Source organism: Procambarus clarkii, chromosome 89, assembly GCF_040958095.1.
Source record: "Procambarus clarkii isolate CNS0578487 chromosome 89, FALCON_Pclarkii_2.0, whole genome shotgun sequence".
Classification (NCBI taxonomy): domain Eukaryota; kingdom Metazoa; phylum Arthropoda; class Malacostraca; order Decapoda; family Cambaridae; genus Procambarus; species Procambarus clarkii.
The window spans coordinates 7,139,040-7,156,769 of NC_091238.1; the positions used below are offsets into that span (position 1 = coordinate 7,139,040).

Below are 17,730 nucleotides of genomic sequence, written 5' to 3' on the forward strand. Positions count from 1 at the left end.
TTGTTGTACAGTATATTTGTCTTCTAGTACTTGTCTCTCTTATGCAAACTTTTGTTTATTTTGTCAACTTCTAGCAAAATGAATTCCTGAAAATAGATGAGAATTGCATTTTGGTGAATCACAACATTTAATACTTGGACTGCGGATGTGTAATATTATGTGGCTAGCATGTGGCTGCCAGCTTAAAGCACCTAGGCTGTGGTTATCAATACCATTAGTAGATGGCTCTCAAGCTCAAATGAGATGCTAAAAAGAATCCCATTCTCTTTATTACAACTATAAAGCTAATAGATTTCTTGTAAAAGTGTAACCAAAAAAATTAAATTTTGTCAGTCTGTAAACCTGTATTATTATATATACAATATGCTGTAGTTCATGGGTAATATGTTAAGTGTAATACCATCCATTGATGCAGTCTGCCCTATGTTATCGGTGGTGTCAAAATCGGTTAGCATGACTGAATTCGCCAGACCATCTTTTAATAATCTATCACTTTTAAAAGAACAAATTAATACCTTGCTAACTATATACTGTACATAACTCCAGTCCAAGTGTTAATTTTGAATTCTACATTTCATAATGATGAGTAACAAATATGATTGGGGAAGATTCTCTACATACCTTTAAAATGGAATACAGTAATACTTATGATTGGGTTTTGTCATCAAGAACTTGGTAATCAAATTCCTCATTTAATTAAGGCTTAAATTATCCAGAGAGATTGGAGACTTTTCCACGAACATTGTATTCACTCAACATTGAACCCACTTAGTAATTATGGTTTTATTGCAGTTGGAGTCTGAGACAGTTACTAAAAGTGGTCTTCATGGTAATATTGGAGAAGTTTTTATGAATTTAATTGGATAGTAACCATTTAGATCATTTCCTGTTGAGCCCAACAATATCATACAAGATAAATAATTTCAACCATATAGCAGTCTCCATGATGAAGTGGTAACACTCGCCCAACACTTCACGAGCGATTTGGCCTAGGTTCATATCCTGGCTGGGGAGGATTGACTAGGTGCCAATCCTTAACTGTACATCTCTGTTCACCCAGCAGTGATTGGGTACTGGTTGTAAGGTTTACTTAATGGGTTTGCTTTGATTTTTATTTATTTGTTTATTTAGGTGTTTATCTATACAGTATCCTTTTCTGAATGGCCTCTCAGAAATGTCTTCACACTTTCGTGTTCCGATGACACTGTACTACTTCATCTGCTACTCTGAGCTTCCCAGTCTGATGACTCAGTACTGCATAGTCCCATCCTGACTTTTCAGCAAAGTTTTGTCCAGCCATTATTTCTGAGTCATTGAGGCAGAGTGATTCACACACCCATCTTGGTTAGTCATTGTTTTTATTACAGTATATTCGAAGCCATTCATTTCTAAAAAAAAATTTTTTTATACCAAAATCAGTGTTATAAACATGGAAATGGCTTCACAAAGAGAAAACTAGTATAAACATTTTTACATTATGCATCACCAGTCGATGGCTTCTCACGCAAATTGTACTTCACTTCAAAATTTATTTGCTGGTAGTTAATATTATTCTAGTAATTTTGTCCTTTCTGCATTGAAAACCTTAATTCATTATAATTCAAAATAATAATTCATTGTGTTGGGGGACAGACAACCAGTGTATATATACTGTACATGTTAGGCTTATATCAAGGTCCTTCCCCAGGATCGAATTACTGACCATTCCCGGGATGCATCCCCACAACAAGCTGACTAAGTCCTGAGTACTTGTTTGTTGCTAAGTGAACAGGGGCATTAGGTGATTGGAAATGAATCCAACTATTTCTGTCCCGCCTGGGATTTGAACCCGGGATTCTCTATTACAAGTCGAGAACAAACATGACTACTCCTAAGACCCTACACACATCCCATGACTGGTAGTGGAAACATCCACAGATACACACAATAGGCTCGGGAACAGTGATACTGTTCAATCATTTGTGCATATTTATATAAAAAAAAGTATTCATATATAAATAGCTGCATAACTTAGAAATGTTTATATATAAAGAATTTTCAAGGCAGCATCTCGTACACCTGGCATTGATATTCATTCTTGTTTACTACTGTTTACTGTATTGTTCTTGAAACTCGTTTATTTCAAAACATTTTGATATCAAAATGTTCTGAAATAAATACCTATAAATCCCTTCTCTAAAAGAAAATTAATATAGACTACTGTATTTCTTGCTGAACAAGCAACCAAAATTGGTATATCGGCTAAAAAGGAGAATTGCCACTCCTTTCCTCGGAATGCGGAAGTATTAATATACATTTTTGGCTTAAAAATCTTACATACATAAGTTTGTCAAGAGGGAGAGCTGGAGGAATGGATGGAAGATGACAGTGACACAGATTTAGAGTGGAGCCACAATGTGCGTGCTCCTGTGTTGAATACTGGAAATACAAAATGTATGGAGAGAACACTCTTGTATAAACATGAGTATTGCTTGCTTGACATAAAAGATAATGTACTGTATATGTAATGCTTATAACTTAGGTGATAAGATTGACAGGGTAGGATAAGTGAGAAAATTGGATTTAAAGATGGTAGAGGCTCTGTAGATTCAAATTTCTGTGAAGAAAGTTGCACCAAAAAAAAGTAGAGTGAAGGACATACAAGTACTCTATTTTCTGTATAGCAATTCAAATTATTCTCATTGTCCATAAATGGTTAATTTCTCTGGCACTCTCACTGCAGTGATACTTTAATATCTGCTGCATATTCATCACTGCTGCATTGCACATTCTATGACTTGACTTTTCTAATTTTCCTAATTCTATTCTCTTGTTCCAGTCTGCCTTTCCTATATTTTACTCTTTGGGTTAAGAATTCCTACAGAGGCAGTTCCTATTCTTACCACAATATCTCCTGTTTAGTGGCATGTGGATCACTTTGGAGACACTCAGGCTAGTACAGTATTCCTTCAAATGCCTTTGACCCTTGAAGGTGTTTAAAATGTATTGAAAAGATTCTAGATAAATCTGTCCTCTTCCCTCTCTCCCATCACAGGGATAGGGAATGAGGTAACAAGGCATCAAAATTTGTGATAAAGTAAATAAAGTGTTATTGTATATATTAATATACTCAAGATATGAACCATTAGAATGATCTGAAGCCAAGTAGGAAGGACTACTGATTAATCCTATTTTTTCCTTTTTCTTTTGTATATATATCCACTGCTTGGTGGAAGCAGCAGCACATAGGGAAGCAATAAGTTTGGGCTCTGTTTTGTGTTGAATGTTGACACAGAGTGCTTAAGCTTCTTTTATCTTAACTTTTTACATGATGGTTGCATTGAGGTGAAAGTACTCACAAATAAAAGCATGGGAAATGTATTGATGTTTCTTAATGTGTCTGCTTGTGAAGGAGCTTGTAGCATGCATAGTTTTGTTGTATGAAATTACTTCTCTTAATCAAGTTGTTTTGCGTCAGTTGTCATGTGTTGTTATTAATATTTTTCTCTCCTTTTCAGATGGGCATGCGGTGTTATTATGTACACACTGTAAGTTGTTACACACTTCCTTTCCCAAGTTTATGATTATAGTTAATGATGGACAATTACCAAATTTGGGAAGACATTGACAAACCACAGTAGTGGATAGATAAATGGCTGCTAAATTTCAACCCCCCCAGGAAGTGTAAGGTAATAATGATAAGAGGTAACGGGAAACTAAAAGAAAGCTACACTATGAAAGGTAGGCAACTGCTGATATGACAATAAGAGAGAATCATCGAAGCAAGACATATCTGCACTGACTCCAGAAGCACATGTAAATAATATAACTTCTTCAGCAATTGGGAAACTTGAAACATAGGTACAACATTAAAAAACATAAACAAGGAGTCTTTCAATACACGTATGTCACTCGCCATACATCAGACCAATCCAAGAAAGTGCAGCACAAGGATGGAATTAATATCTGGTAAAGTCCAACTTTAAAAAAAAATTGTTTATGTAATATCCAGAGGTTTGCTACAAAGCTACTACCAAAAATATGGTCTAATATACAAAGACAAATTAAGGAAGCTTGATATATTAACACCTGAGAAGGGAAGGAACAGAGAGGATATGATTGCCATATACAAAATATTGAGAAGAGATAATTTGGACAAGGATAGTCTTTCAATTTAAAGGTACATGTATGGAGCAAGAATGTATTAGGAGGTTGGAAATACAAATAAACTGAAGAGGTGCAAGAAAATGCTTAGTGTCCTTGTTGTCAGGGACAGGAAACCTGTATTTACACTTGTCAAGGTCTCTTGGCCAACTACCAAACTTTCTCAGGATGTAATCCACAACAATTGTCCAACTCCCTGGTACCTACTTACTACTTGGTGAACAGTGGCATCAGATGTAAGGAAACATGCTTCCTTACTCTTCATTGTTCTGCCAAATCTCTGATTTGTCCAGGAGACAAACTTGAGAGCCATGGTTGTGAGCCAATGAAATAAACCACTGCATTAAAAGGTCGTCAACAAGTGGAGTACACTGAAAAAAATGGCAATGAAAGCCACTTCCATCTCCAGTTTTAATCCCTTCAACTGTGCATCACCTCCACAGATCTTATTACCATTAGAACTTCAACTATGTATTACATTCAGAGATGTATCAAGATTTAAAACTTGCACATTGGCTGGTTGTCATGCTAGTCAAGTGGGCAGTGCAGTGGTAATTATGAGTAATTATGTCAGAATATCAAGAAATTTCAACATGTACAAATAGTGAGGAGGTGGGGAGTCTTTTGCAAGCATACAGCTTTTCAGTTTTTTAACTGGTAATGTACAAGAGGAAAATCGTGGAGAGCTAAGCAAACTGAAACTAAATGACATTAGAAGGGTAGACAATAGGAGATATGATCACAGTGTACTGGTGCTGAGAATAATACATTGGATAGAGAGTCTTTTTCCACATTAGAAACAACAAAATGAAAGGGCACAGTTGGGAGTCGGAAACAGATATGCCATAGAGATGTAAGGAAATACTGTACTATAATGCAGTGAGAGTGGTAAATAAGTGGAATAAGCTTAAACCAGAGGTTGTGGAAGCAACCACCATTCACAGCTTTAAGAGCAAGTATCATACAACACTGAGAAGTCGGGAGGTATAAATGCACTGGATACAACAGTAACCATGAGCTGGGACTCGAGAGCTGGATCTTGCTCCCCGTTAATAAATATAAGTCACCCTATACACACAAAATGAGCGTGAAACAAGGGAAACCAGGCCACATTCAACCTACAAATTATGTGAAAAGACTTAAAGTACTTGGCCAGTGAAAGAGAAAGAGGTGGTTGTGGATAGCAAAGTGTTGTCAGACAGCTGCACCAGGGACATAGTAAGAGGGGACCTTTGCTGCTCCGATCAATTTCAAAGTTCCTTTCAAATACAGTACTGTGTATATGGATAGAGAAATGCTTAACAAATTATATTTGAGAGACTTGAGTTAGAACCGACACAGTTGTATAGTGTTCGTATCTCAAAAAAGCACATTCACAAAATAGAAAGGTGTAAAGACGTGCATCTAAATGGCTCCTGAACCTAAATAAAAAGATATACAGTGCATGGAGAGATGGAAGCCATTAAATGCCAAAAAGACAAATAGAAGAAAGAGGTGATATGATCATGTACAAAACTGTAAAGCAATACTGTAGATAAAATTGATAGGGAATTTTTTTTTAAAAAGGCTACATCAAGAACAAGCAGTTTTAGACTCAAATTTCTTAAAATTAAATGCAATTCTGAAATTGATCAGTATTACAGCTTCTCCTCTTACTGTGTTGTTGGTGTGGTCCATGGAGTTGTGTCCATCTTGGTCTGGGTTTGTCTACCTGGTGCTGTATGCCTGTCTTTCTCTCATCAGGTTGTGTCATGTAGCTAACTTAGTTTCAACTCAGTTTTAAAAGTTTGTGATAAAGTTAGTGTCTATCAGTACACAAGATAAAAATTGATATAAATATAATATTTTAGGAAAATTTGGCTTGTTGTGCAACTGCCTTTTTATGGCAGTTGCACAACTGCAACCTTATCTACCTTATATACCTACTATACCTTATCTATGTATCTTTCACTATATATATATAATTTATTTATTTATGTATTATTATTTTCTGATTTATATTATTTCAGCTTGGTTGGCTGCCCTCCTTTCTGGCATAGAAAGCAAATGGTAATGCTTCGTAATATTATGGAGGGCAATTACTCTTTCCTCTCTCCAGAATGGGAGGATATAACAGGTATGAAAGTGTTAATGCTCCTTTAGGTTTTACGTCTGTATAATAATTGTTTAATGGTAGTAGGTGTTTTACAATTATAGAGCTATCAACATAGTACAGTACACTAATTCCATATCATGAAGACTTGGAAAGTCTCACACGGTGATATTAGTTTTGTTCATGTATCAAACTGATGCTGAAACTTTAGTACTATGTCGATAAGATTTGCCAAAGCCACATTGAGAACAGGGCTATTGTGGTTTTTAAATGACTGTGCTATACTGTATACAGTTTTGGATTTTCATACCAGAGGCAGGCTGTGAGTGCATGGATATCCATGCTAGGCACATTTTATATAGATAATGTGGATTTTGCCTGGCTAAACATGTGGATTCATGCTTATGTCGAGCCACACTGTGAGTGGTCTCTGCATGGATAACCCCAGATTGATTCTTGTTATATAGATTATTTAGAGTTTGCCAAGTTGTAAGTTTGACCTCAAAACATGTAGATTCTGATTTGCTATTTTAGTATTAATTAGGTATTTTAGAGCTTATCTTATTTGGTTGCTCATTAAGAAAATTTCTGCTGTCCTGTAACATACAGTCGGGCAAGACGAACATACAGGCCCCCGATACTGTATTGGAACTTAAATCACAGGGAAAAATTTCACATAGTCCCTGCAGGTTCGTTTAGGTGCTGGGGCCTCATTTGAGAATTTTCAATATGGCCCTGAATGACCACAAAAGATCAAATCATGAGAACTCAAAATCTTTTCAAGCCCTCTTATTATCACAAGTAACCATCAAGAGAGCACTGTCGCACATGACCAGTTTGCCTACTTGGATATCCATGCCAACTGCCACCAGGTGGCAGCACCATATAAACTCTCGACCTAAAGTAATTAAATACATTCTGACTGTTGTCCCATGTGCATTGTAAAGCATATGACATGACAGCACTCAAAGATGCTAAGTAAAAGCCTTTGATTCCTCACTTTCACAATTTAAGCTTTTCATTAATGATGTTGTAATTGTATTAGTAGAACAGCAACAGTTTTCATTGCAGCAATATAACTGTAGAAGTTCCAGCAAGCCTTTAACTATTTGCCAACACTTGCACTGCCAGGGCTGACAGCTGAGTGGACAGTGCTTGGGATTTGTAGTCCTGAGGTTCCGGGTTCGATCCCCAGTGGAGGCGGAAACAAATGGCCAGAGTTCCTTTCACCCTCTTGCCCCTGTTCATCTAGCAGTAAATAGGTACCTCGGAGTTAGATGGCTGCTACGGGCTGCTTCCTGGGGGTGTGTAACAAAAAGGAGGCCTGGGCAAGGACCAAGCCACGGGGACGCTAAGCCCCGAAATCTTCTCAAGATAACCTCAAGATCGCCAGACAGAGGCTAAAAACTAGGGAACTCGGGTCATGTTGAAGAGTACATCAAAGTGTTGCAGAGAAATTAACTCCAAGAGCTATTGGTTCTTGTTAATCAGCAGCAGGTAATAGAACCTTCAAAGCTGAAGCAAAAAGCTATAATTTGAGACATTCAAATTATTGGCTACCATACTGTTAAGCAAAACTAGAGAGAAAGTCAGTTTGAAGGAATAACCAGTCAGCTAAACTGAATTGGCCTCTGCCAAACTGGGTGTAAAATGGGTGATCAGGCAAATATTGAGGCTTCCAGGCCCTCCAATTCTATTGTGGTAAACAACATTGCCACCTGGTGGTTGTCGGGTAGTAATAGTTTATGAATCACTAGTTGAGCAGTAATTGGCTGTTCTGGCAAATGCAATGATCACTTGAGGGGAATGTTGAGTGGTTTGTTCCTATTGTTTTGTCTTATTGCAAGCAGTTCTTTATTGGCCCTATTGTTTTGTCTTTTTCCGAAACAAATGTGATAGTGTTTTTTTTTTATTATATTATTATTTATTATCTATATATTAGGACGTCGTCCATAAATACAGGTAGCATTTATATATCTAATGCATATTACCACAGATACTCCAAAAGACCTCATCTCCAAGCTTCTTGTTGTGGATCCTGCAAAACGCATCACAGTTCAAGAGGCTCTGACCCACGATTTCTTCCAGATTCTGGTAAGTGAAATGTTTGGTTCCAGAGGCAACTTTGATACTTGCATTTCTCCACTTTGCCTTCTTTCTTTTGCCTTCCACCTAAGCCTTTGTTCTTAAAAAGGTGCTCGCTGACTGCTCAAACTGTAAACAAATACAGTACAGTATTTGATATATGATTGCCGAATTTAATCTGGAATGTGATTTGTTCTTCATATTGTGTGATAATCCTTTGTGATTTAAAAAAAAACTTACTTTAAAATTCCCTAAATGAGCAATAAAGTGTTATTGTCATAATATTATTTTTTTTCAAATAATATTAATAAAAGAATACCTGTTTGTTTTGTCTGCAGAAGCAAACATTTATCTCACTTAAGGCTGTTTACTAATGTTTAATGGGCATTATCTCCTGACATAGTTATCTAGTTGTGACCTCATTTCATACATGATATACAACCATTGAGGGATAGAGTAGTTTATTATGCTGTAAACATAATGGTTTTCTATGACTGTTAGAGAGTTAAGGAGTTCATCAGTTATATGAACTTAAGGTTAAGGTAAAGGTTAATTAGAAATGAAACTGAGCATATGAACATGTTTTCCATGTAAACTTTACATGATCTCTCTTGAATATTATTGCAACATGCTAACTTGAGATCAGTTCTTCAATACTGTCTTTATAGCTTTGCTTGTACAGTTTTGCATTCTGCAGTAAAAATGAGCTGATTTTTTTTCTTTGCAAATTTTGCTGCCTTGCATTTCTTTATATTTTAATTTTTACACCATGGTTTCTCTGCTTACTGGATGGAATTCTACCTTTCATCAAAGGCTATGTATGTGTATACAAACTTTTCTTAATAGTACTGCAGTGCTAAATTTCAAAGGTTATAATATTTAGCAGTACTGTATTGAAAGACACCTGGCATTTAGTCATTGACGTAAAGGTTCTATACAATACATAAACTTTGATACCTGCTTGCTTGATTTCTGCTTGATGGGGTGCTGGGAGTTCTACTCCCTAAGCCCAGCCTGAGGCCAGGCTTGACTTGTGAGAGCTTGGTCCAACAGGCTGTTTCTTGGAGCAGCCTGCAGTACACATCCACAACAGCCCGGTTGGCCCGGCACTTCTTGAAGAAAACTATCTAGTTCTCTCTTGAAGATGTCCACGGTTGTTCCGGTATTGTATTTGCTTTCTCAGTGCATGGAAGAAAAAGGTGACTTAAATTTTTTGGGGGGATTGCATTCCTAGAATATCCTTCTAAAACCTAACCAATGGAAATCAAATTGAAAAGGCATACTGTATTAGGAAAATAGGATTATGTTTGGAAGCATCCAATGATCCATACTCAGCCTGTGTTAAGTGAAATACTACACATTCTCTTTTAGAAATGAAAAGAAAATTAATAGCCAGTTATTTCTGAGAAGCTTTTTTTTACTATTGCATAAACCACGAGCTGCCTGCATCCCATTTACATTCTTACTGTCATAGCTATCTCAGTCTTCCTGCTATTGGCAAATTGATTCATACTAAAAATCCACTTGAGTAGAGTCAAGTTCTAATAAGGTACAGTGTAACCTTGATTTGATAAACTACGTGGGGGATCAACCCCGATTCATTGGAGCGAGGGATTTGTTGCAACCAGAGGTGTCTTCTGGAGGCATTTGTGAGTTGTTGTTTTTTAAGACAAGAAACATACAGTACTATTGCTTTGTTTATTCTAATATTGCTCTCTCTACAGAAATGATTAAAAATGTAATTGGAGGCATATTAAGAGTTGCCATCTATACCCTGATACGTCCCATGCTCTGTGGGCTAATTTCACTCAACTAATTTCATAATTCAACCTATCACATGAAGGACAACTACCAGGAGAATCTGTGAAAGGATTCCATCTCATCCAATGTATTTCCCATGTCCCAGCCTCAAAACCTCATTTTCAAAGAAAAAAAGGACCCCATGTTTCAAAATAAAAATAAACCATAGAATTTTATTATTAAATATGCTCAGTGACCTTCCCGAGGCCTTAACTCCTCCTTCTAATATTGCAACCATCTATGAAAATCAGTAAAAATGTGATTGGAGTTATATTAAGAATGTTACCATTTATATCCTAATATTTCCCATGACCTGTGAGCTAATTTCACTGAGTGACATTTTAATTTCAACCTGTTATGTGATAGACAACTACCAAGTGAACCAGTCTGTAAAGAAACTTCACCACATTTGGCTTATTTCTCATGCCTCGGTCTGCAAAGGAACAAGCGGAGAGGAGTGATAGAAAACATTGTCAATTCAAGATGAAAATGAACCATATAATTCAAATTTAAATATCCTTAATAGCTTTACCAAGACTCCAACTGTTTGTGTTAATATTGCATCCATCTGTGAAAGTAATTTAAAATGTGATTGAAGCCATGTTATGGAAGTTACCATTCATGCCCTAATATTTCCCATGCTCTATGGGCTAGGTTCTCTGAGTGGCATATTTCAACCTATCATATGAGGGGGGCAACATTCCAATCAGTTGATAAATTCTAGCCCAACATCCTAAGCAAATCTGCTCATTGCCCACATCCCCTGCTTCCCTGAACTTTAGTTCAAGTATGCGAATTGAATTGGGTGAGGAAATCTGGCTTGTAAAATATGCATTGCAACTGGAGATTCACTGTATCAAGGTTTGAATCGAGGTTCCACTGTACATGGGACTTTGGTAACTGTTGTGAGTTTCATCCTGAAGAAAGTCAGTTGGCTTTGATAAGCCTAATAGACTTCGTGTCTTAGACAACAAAAAACCAAACTACATTTCTTGTGTTGTCCGAATTCAAACTTTTCTTGAGCTACATCCAACTTAGTTGCTGCTTATGGCAAGATTATTATTAATTATTATGTTATGAAACTAATTAAAATTTAATTATTAATTATAACATAAAATTTTCATAAATTTGATTTAAATTTATAAATCATGATCCTAATTTGATCCTAACCAACCTCTGGTTAGGATCATGTGCAATTAGAACAGATTGACACTCTGTACTCAAAGTCTCATCTTAATTCAAATGGTTTGTGTGTGTGTGTGAATGTGGTTTCATTTCCTGTTTAACACTACACATTATATATTATCTCTCATAGTCTTCTATTCACATCCTCTCCTAATAGTTCTATCTGTGTGTAGCAATTTATATCTCTGAATATAGTTCTCTGCTAATAGCTCCCTGGATTCCAGTCACACATGTTTTTGTGAGTGCAACAATGCAATCTAATTGATGTATAAAGTATAGCTCTTAATTTGTGCACTTTGTTCTGACACTTCTGTTAGTGTAGCATGACTTAAATGAATTTTGGTAATTTCTTTATGGTTTCTCATTGTTCTCCCAACACCACCTACCTTCAGTATTTCAGTATGCTACTGTTTATTACCCTCTCTCCCTCTCCCAATGAACTCTACCAGCAGCAACTTGTTGCAAAGAGGTAAAAGCTACAACCCTTGTGCTAGATAAGTAATTACCTAAGTATAATTACCCAAGTGTAGTTACAGGATGAGAGCTATGCTCGTGGTGTCTCATCTTCCCAGTACTCTGTCATATGATGCTTTGAAACTACTTACAGTTTTGGCATATACTGCCTTTTCAGTTATCTTGTTCCAGCTGTCTACCACTCTATTTGCAAATAAAAAATTTTGAGTATATTTTTGGTATCTTTGTTTTCTTAGCCTGAATCTATGGCCTCTTGTTCTTGAAGCTGCAGGTTTCAATAATTCCTCTTTGTCAATTTTGTTGATTGCTGTTGATGTCATGTATGCAGTGATCATATCACCTCTTCTATCTTCTAGCTTTGGCATACTTAACACCTCAAGCTCTCTACATAGCTTGTTTTTCAGTCCCAGAAGTCATTTAGCTGCATGTCTTTGCATCTTTTCCAGTTTATTGATGTGGCTCTTAAAATATGGGCACCATACAACTGCTGCATATTCCAGTTTTGGTTTCACAGAAGTCATGAACATTTTCTTTAATATTTCCCCATTCATGTACAGTATTTCAAAACGATTCTGAAGTTGGAAAGCATAGAATAGGCTCCTTGTGAAATATCCTTTATGTAGTCCTCTGGTGACAGTCTACTTGCTATCCACCCTTCTATCTACCCTGGATCTGATTTTTTTTTGTCAGAGTTCTTTAATGCCTTTTTACATAACTTGTTGATTGTGTGTGACCTTTTTTATCCTATTCCACATTCCATAATGTGGCATTTATTCAAATTTCATTTCATTCGCCAAGTGTTTGCTCCATATACTTATTTTGTCCAGGTCATCTTGAAGGGCATGACAATTGTCTAAGTAGCTTAGCATTATCAGTAAATATGTTCATGTACTGTAATTCTATATTCCTCTGGTAGATTGTTTATATAGACAATGAACATCACTGGTGCTAGAACTAAACCATGTGATACTCCATTAGTAACATTTCTGCATCAAATGCTTTGCCTTTAATTACAATCGTCACTTTGTTGACAGAAAATTTTCATCTATGTCAGAAATCGCCAAGTCTCCCCTAGCAGTATGTTTCAGTTTCAGTCAACCCAACCATCTCTTTCCTGTAAAATCTCTGGCTCTATCATTTCTTATTCAGGATCTTCCTATTTTAAAACCATACTGTCTGTTATTATATAATTTCTTTCTAAGTGTTTTGCCCATTTGGATTTAATTATTTAATTTAATGTTTTGACTACAACGCTTGTCAACAATACAGGTCTATAATTAGTCTTCCTTACTCCATTTTTGTGGAGAGCGCCTCCGGCTCCCCGGAGCTATACCAGGCTGATATGTATGTATTAAACCGTGGCAACAGTCCTTCGACTGTAGTTGTAATGCCTACCGGGGACCACGAGCCAGAACCTAGTTCCCTCAGAGGCATGAGGAGCAGTGGCCTATAGAAACCCCCTCCATGTGGTTGGAAGCATTCTATGTCTGCCATCTACTGGGTTAAACATCCAGAAAGGTAGGTGTTTCAAAACAAACACCACCTGGTTAAAATTGCCTCCGAAAACTGAACTATCAAGCAGAACTCCACAATCTGAAAACAAGCAGACAAGCATGACATCACGACCGCTACCATGCCACTGTCTGCGCTGCTCCTCCCTCCATGGGAGGGGAAAGGGAACCCCAGACCTCTTGTGCCATCCAACCCTAGTTCTGAAGCTGATATGTTGCATGGCGGTCGTTCGACTCTGGCTTCTGTCTCTGAGCAGTGCTGTACCTTTCCAGTGTTGTTCTGCTGTGTGGTGGTGTGCAAGCCATGAGTAATTCACAGAGTACTAGGGCTGCATGCGCCTAGGGCCACCTTCCCTAGGTGCCCTGTAAGTACTGTACTTGCGGCTCTGAGTTGCCTTCCACAAGTCATTCGGAAACTACCTCTACATGGTCTTTTGCTGCTCAGTGATTGCCTGCCCTTGGGGTCAGCTGGGGTTTTCATTTCCACTGTTTGACCTTGGGTTGGAGGGTAGTATCGTCGCTGGTACTGTGGCAAGGTACTGTGCAGTTTGTCACCTATTATACAGCTGCCGGTTCTGCTCCTCCTCTAAACGTGCTTTTGTAGGGTTTTTCTTTTTCTTTTTGTTTGTTGCCTGATGGGAGAAATCTGACAATTGGTTATTGTCCGCCCTCTGTTAGTCTGGTGGTTCCCCACTAGGTCCCCATGATTGTACACGTCACAGGGGTTCGCCTTTAATTGATCTCTCGATAGTTTGGGCCAACCGGTTAGCAATACCTTATCCGGGCTTCCCTTGGCAGTCGGCCTAAGGACCCTGGAAAACCCCATTGGGGCTCACTGGTCCAATGGAAGTGTCCTCTGGGTCCCATCTCACCTTGTGCGAGTTAGAAGGTTGCTTTCCACCCCCCCCCCCCCCCCCCCTTGTCTCAGGCTGACATTTACCGGTTTTGCCTCCGTCATGCTGCCTGTTGGGTCGGTGACACCTTCAATCTGGAGTCCTGCGAGTGGTGTTCCTTGCTGGTTCTCCATTTCACCCGGTCCACTAATATTGATAATAGTATGAAGGCAGCACCAGTGTTGCATGCAAGGTTTCAGATGCTGCAGCGAGCTATGTTGAAAGATTTTCGAGAAGCCCCGCGGCTGCCTGTCTTTGGTTATAGGTATGTTAGGACTATAAGACTTAGGGGCGTTAGTTGCTTCGACTTAGGTTTCATCCTCCCCCCTCATCCTTCTCCTCCTGTGGTTTGTCCTGCTCCTTCCCCCCCCCCCCTTCCTTCCCCTCTGCTTCTGGCTCTCAAATGTCTGAGGGTTTCAGAGTCGGGGCAGGGTCTAGATGGTGGCGAGACTCAGGCGGTCTCAGAGGCTGCCCCTTCCAGTTCGGCGACAGAGGCATTCGAGCCTGCTCCTCCAACTGGGGCTTCTGGGTCTGACCAGCGGACCCTCCCCTCTTCCCAGCTTTTCTGGTTGACTGATTTTTTTCTTCAGGGGCAGAGGAGGACAGCTCTGACCCGGGTCCTGGCGTGGAGGATTCTGGGGCTGGAGAGGAGTTGACTTTGGGTGCTTGGGCCCTGTGTGACCCCGCTTGGGTGTTGGTACCCTCGGCATGGGGCTTGTTGCAGGGGTAGGGGTTTTCTTACCCCCCTTCCCCTTCCCTGTATGAATTAGATAGGGGTTCAGCTCCTCCTTAGGTTCTTTAGTCCCTTCCTTCCGGAGGTTTTCGGCTTTCCGTATCACTTATGTGGGATACGGAAATTATGCTGCATAATTCGGGAGGCCATTACCTCCTGGATGACCTGGAATTTGCCTCGATAACGATCATTTCCTTGTTTGAGCTCCGTTCTATTTTTCATTATTGGGTGCGTTACGAGGTACCGGAGTCATCCTGGTTAGCAGACTGCACTTTCTTTTCATTGGGGGCGTGGCATTCGTTTTGTTGGACCTGCATGCTTGAGTGGCGGGAAACGTCTACTGTGCTTTAGGTTTACCTTGGGTGCAAGTTGGGACACCTCAATGCGTGCTTGTTCACTTGCATTCTTCCTAAGGATATTGGTCAGGTGCAGCTCCATGTGCAGGTTCCTGTCCTTTTGGCATTCCTGGTGGTTGCAGATTTGTGCCCTAGGGCACAAGTACCCCAAGTGCCCCAAGGCACACAGTGCCTTGGGGCACTTGGCTTTGGTTATGCATTTCTTTTCCCCTGCTCGAGCTGCCTTCAGACTGTCTTGAGGAGGATGTGGAGGCGCTGGGAACCAGGCCTGTGTCTGGCGCACTTGCCTCGGCGGCTCGGAGGTCAGCTGCCTTGTTGAAGTTGTATGCGCCGATTCTGAAAGAGGTGGTGTCTCTGTTCTTTGCTTTCCACCTCACGTGCAGGCAGGATGTGCTCTTTCATTCTATGGATTCCGTTGGACTTTGGCTCCTAGATTTTCATTACCATTTTGTTGCTGTTTGCGTATTCTGCAGTTATGCAGTATCTGCAAGCGGCTTCTACTAGCTGTTGCCCTATGTCAGACTGTTGGTTCTTTTGGGGGACTGTGGAGGTCATTCCTGAGGAGGTCGTGCCAGGGTTCAGGGTTCCTCCGGTTGTGGTGGGCCAGTGGTGCCAGCTTTGGAAAGGAATTTTGAGGGGGAGGGAGTGCCAAGCCATTATGTCAGCTTCGGAGCCAGCGCTTCCTTCGGACCCGGCGGCGTCTGATCGGTGCGGTGATTGCTCTGCACGTCGTTCGGGTTCGCGTTCAAGTTGGCCCTTTCATGGTTCACCCCATTGACAAGGCGGTGGGGGAAGGGGAGACTCGCTCTGTTTGCTCACGCCTGGTCCCACAATTTGTGGGCATTTTGAGTCGTTTCCTCTGGCCTGCATTGGTGTTGGGTGGCTCCTACTCCTTCGGGGGTTCGAGATTCGTGAGGCAGGCCTCCTCTGTGCTCTGTCTGGTCATCTTGGAGTGGGTTCGCTTGGGCATGGTCGAAACGACCCTGTCCCTCAGGTGGGTTTCCCACCTGTTTCCGGTTCCGAAACGAGACTGTGCGGATCTGAGGTTCATTCTGGACTTGGGCTGTCTAAACTCCTGAGTCTTTTGCCCTTCCTTTTGGAAATCAACAACTAGTGCTAAACAAGTATTTAATCAAATGTTTTCTGAACCAAAACTTTTCCAATTTGTATACATTTTCATTTTCTATTTTGTTGATATATTTAGTACCCCTATTAATATTCCCCTTGTTATACCATATCATCCATTCAGCATTCAGTTGTGTCTCCCTTTACTCTTCAGCTTTCTAAAGATTGTAACGAAGCATTATAAATCTCTTTTATGGGAGGTTTCTAATGGTCATAATTAACTTCATTTGTACACTTTGTAGAGAATTTATGTTCATTCTATAGTACAGTGCACAAAATTGTGCTGCATAATCTCTGTGGGACCTAACAAGAGACAACATAAAGCTGGAGAATAGCATTAGCTGTCATGATAATACCACTTCTATTTATGAATCGCTCAACTCCATATACCTTGCCTGTGCTCATTATGATACCCTGTAATAATTGTATTACTTATAATCATCATGCCATCTTGTAATCATTACTCCACCCAAATCATATCTTGAGTTATGTAAGCCCTATAATCAGAGCATTTCTGGGGAAGGCCCAGTCGGCTCCCCAGAGCTATCCAGGCTGATATGTATCTAATAGCTTTCTGACACCAAAGTGCATGGAGTTCTTGTCTACCAGGGACCACAAGCCAGAACCTGGCCCCCTGAGAGAGGCACGAGGAGCAATGGCTTATAGAAACCCCTGTGTGGTTGGTAGCATTCTATGTTTGCCATCGACTGGGTCTGGCACCCAAAAATATAGGCGCCTCAAAACAAACCCCTATTCTGGTGAAAATATTGCTTCCCAAAAGCCGAACGAGTGGACAGAACTCTCCAAATGAAAATTAGCAAACGAGCATGATGTCATCACGTTGCTGCATCGCTGTCTGCACAACCCTTCCCTCTCTAGGAGGGAGAAGGGGGAGCCCCAGACCCTCATGCCGGCAATCCAACCGCCAGTTCTTGGCTGATGTGATACTGGCAGGTCAGGTGCCTCAGGCTCCTGTTTTGATTTCAGTTACTGTGCCTTGTGGCAGAGTAATATTCTACGGTACTCAGGCTGCATGCACCTAGGGTTTCCTTCCCTAGGTGCCCTGTAAGTACTGCCCTTGAAACTTGAGGCCACCTTCCACAAGTCACCTACCTCTGCAGTGTCGTTTACTGCTCGGTACTTGGCCGCCCTTGGAATCGGCTAGTTTTTGTTGCCTTTGTTTGGCTCTGGGTAGGTAGTTTTCGTTTCTGGTAGGGGCACCGGGTACTGCACAGCTAGTTATCACCTACTATAGCGACTGGCTCTGTTCCGCCTGGGTACGTTGTCCTCTTGCGGGGTTTTCCTGCCTGGTGGGGGGGTTTGCCTTTGGTTG

General features: G+C 40.1%; 1 protein-coding gene across 4 annotated transcripts in view; it reads left to right on the top strand.

The window, feature by feature from the left end:
- PhKgamma (phosphorylase kinase gamma) overlaps positions 1-17,730 on the top strand; it is a 50,438-nt gene that overhangs the window by 20,227 nt on the left and 12,481 nt on the right. For all 4 annotated transcript variants that reach the window (XM_045767249.2, XM_045767248.2, XM_045767250.2 and 1 more), the window contains exons 7-9: positions 3,498-3,527; positions 6,153-6,259; positions 8,232-8,329. In XM_045767249.2, the coding sequence (XP_045623205.1) occupies positions 3,498-3,527; positions 6,153-6,259; positions 8,232-8,329 (235 nt within the window). The remainder of the gene's footprint in view (positions 1-3,497; positions 3,528-6,152; positions 6,260-8,231; positions 8,330-17,730) is intronic.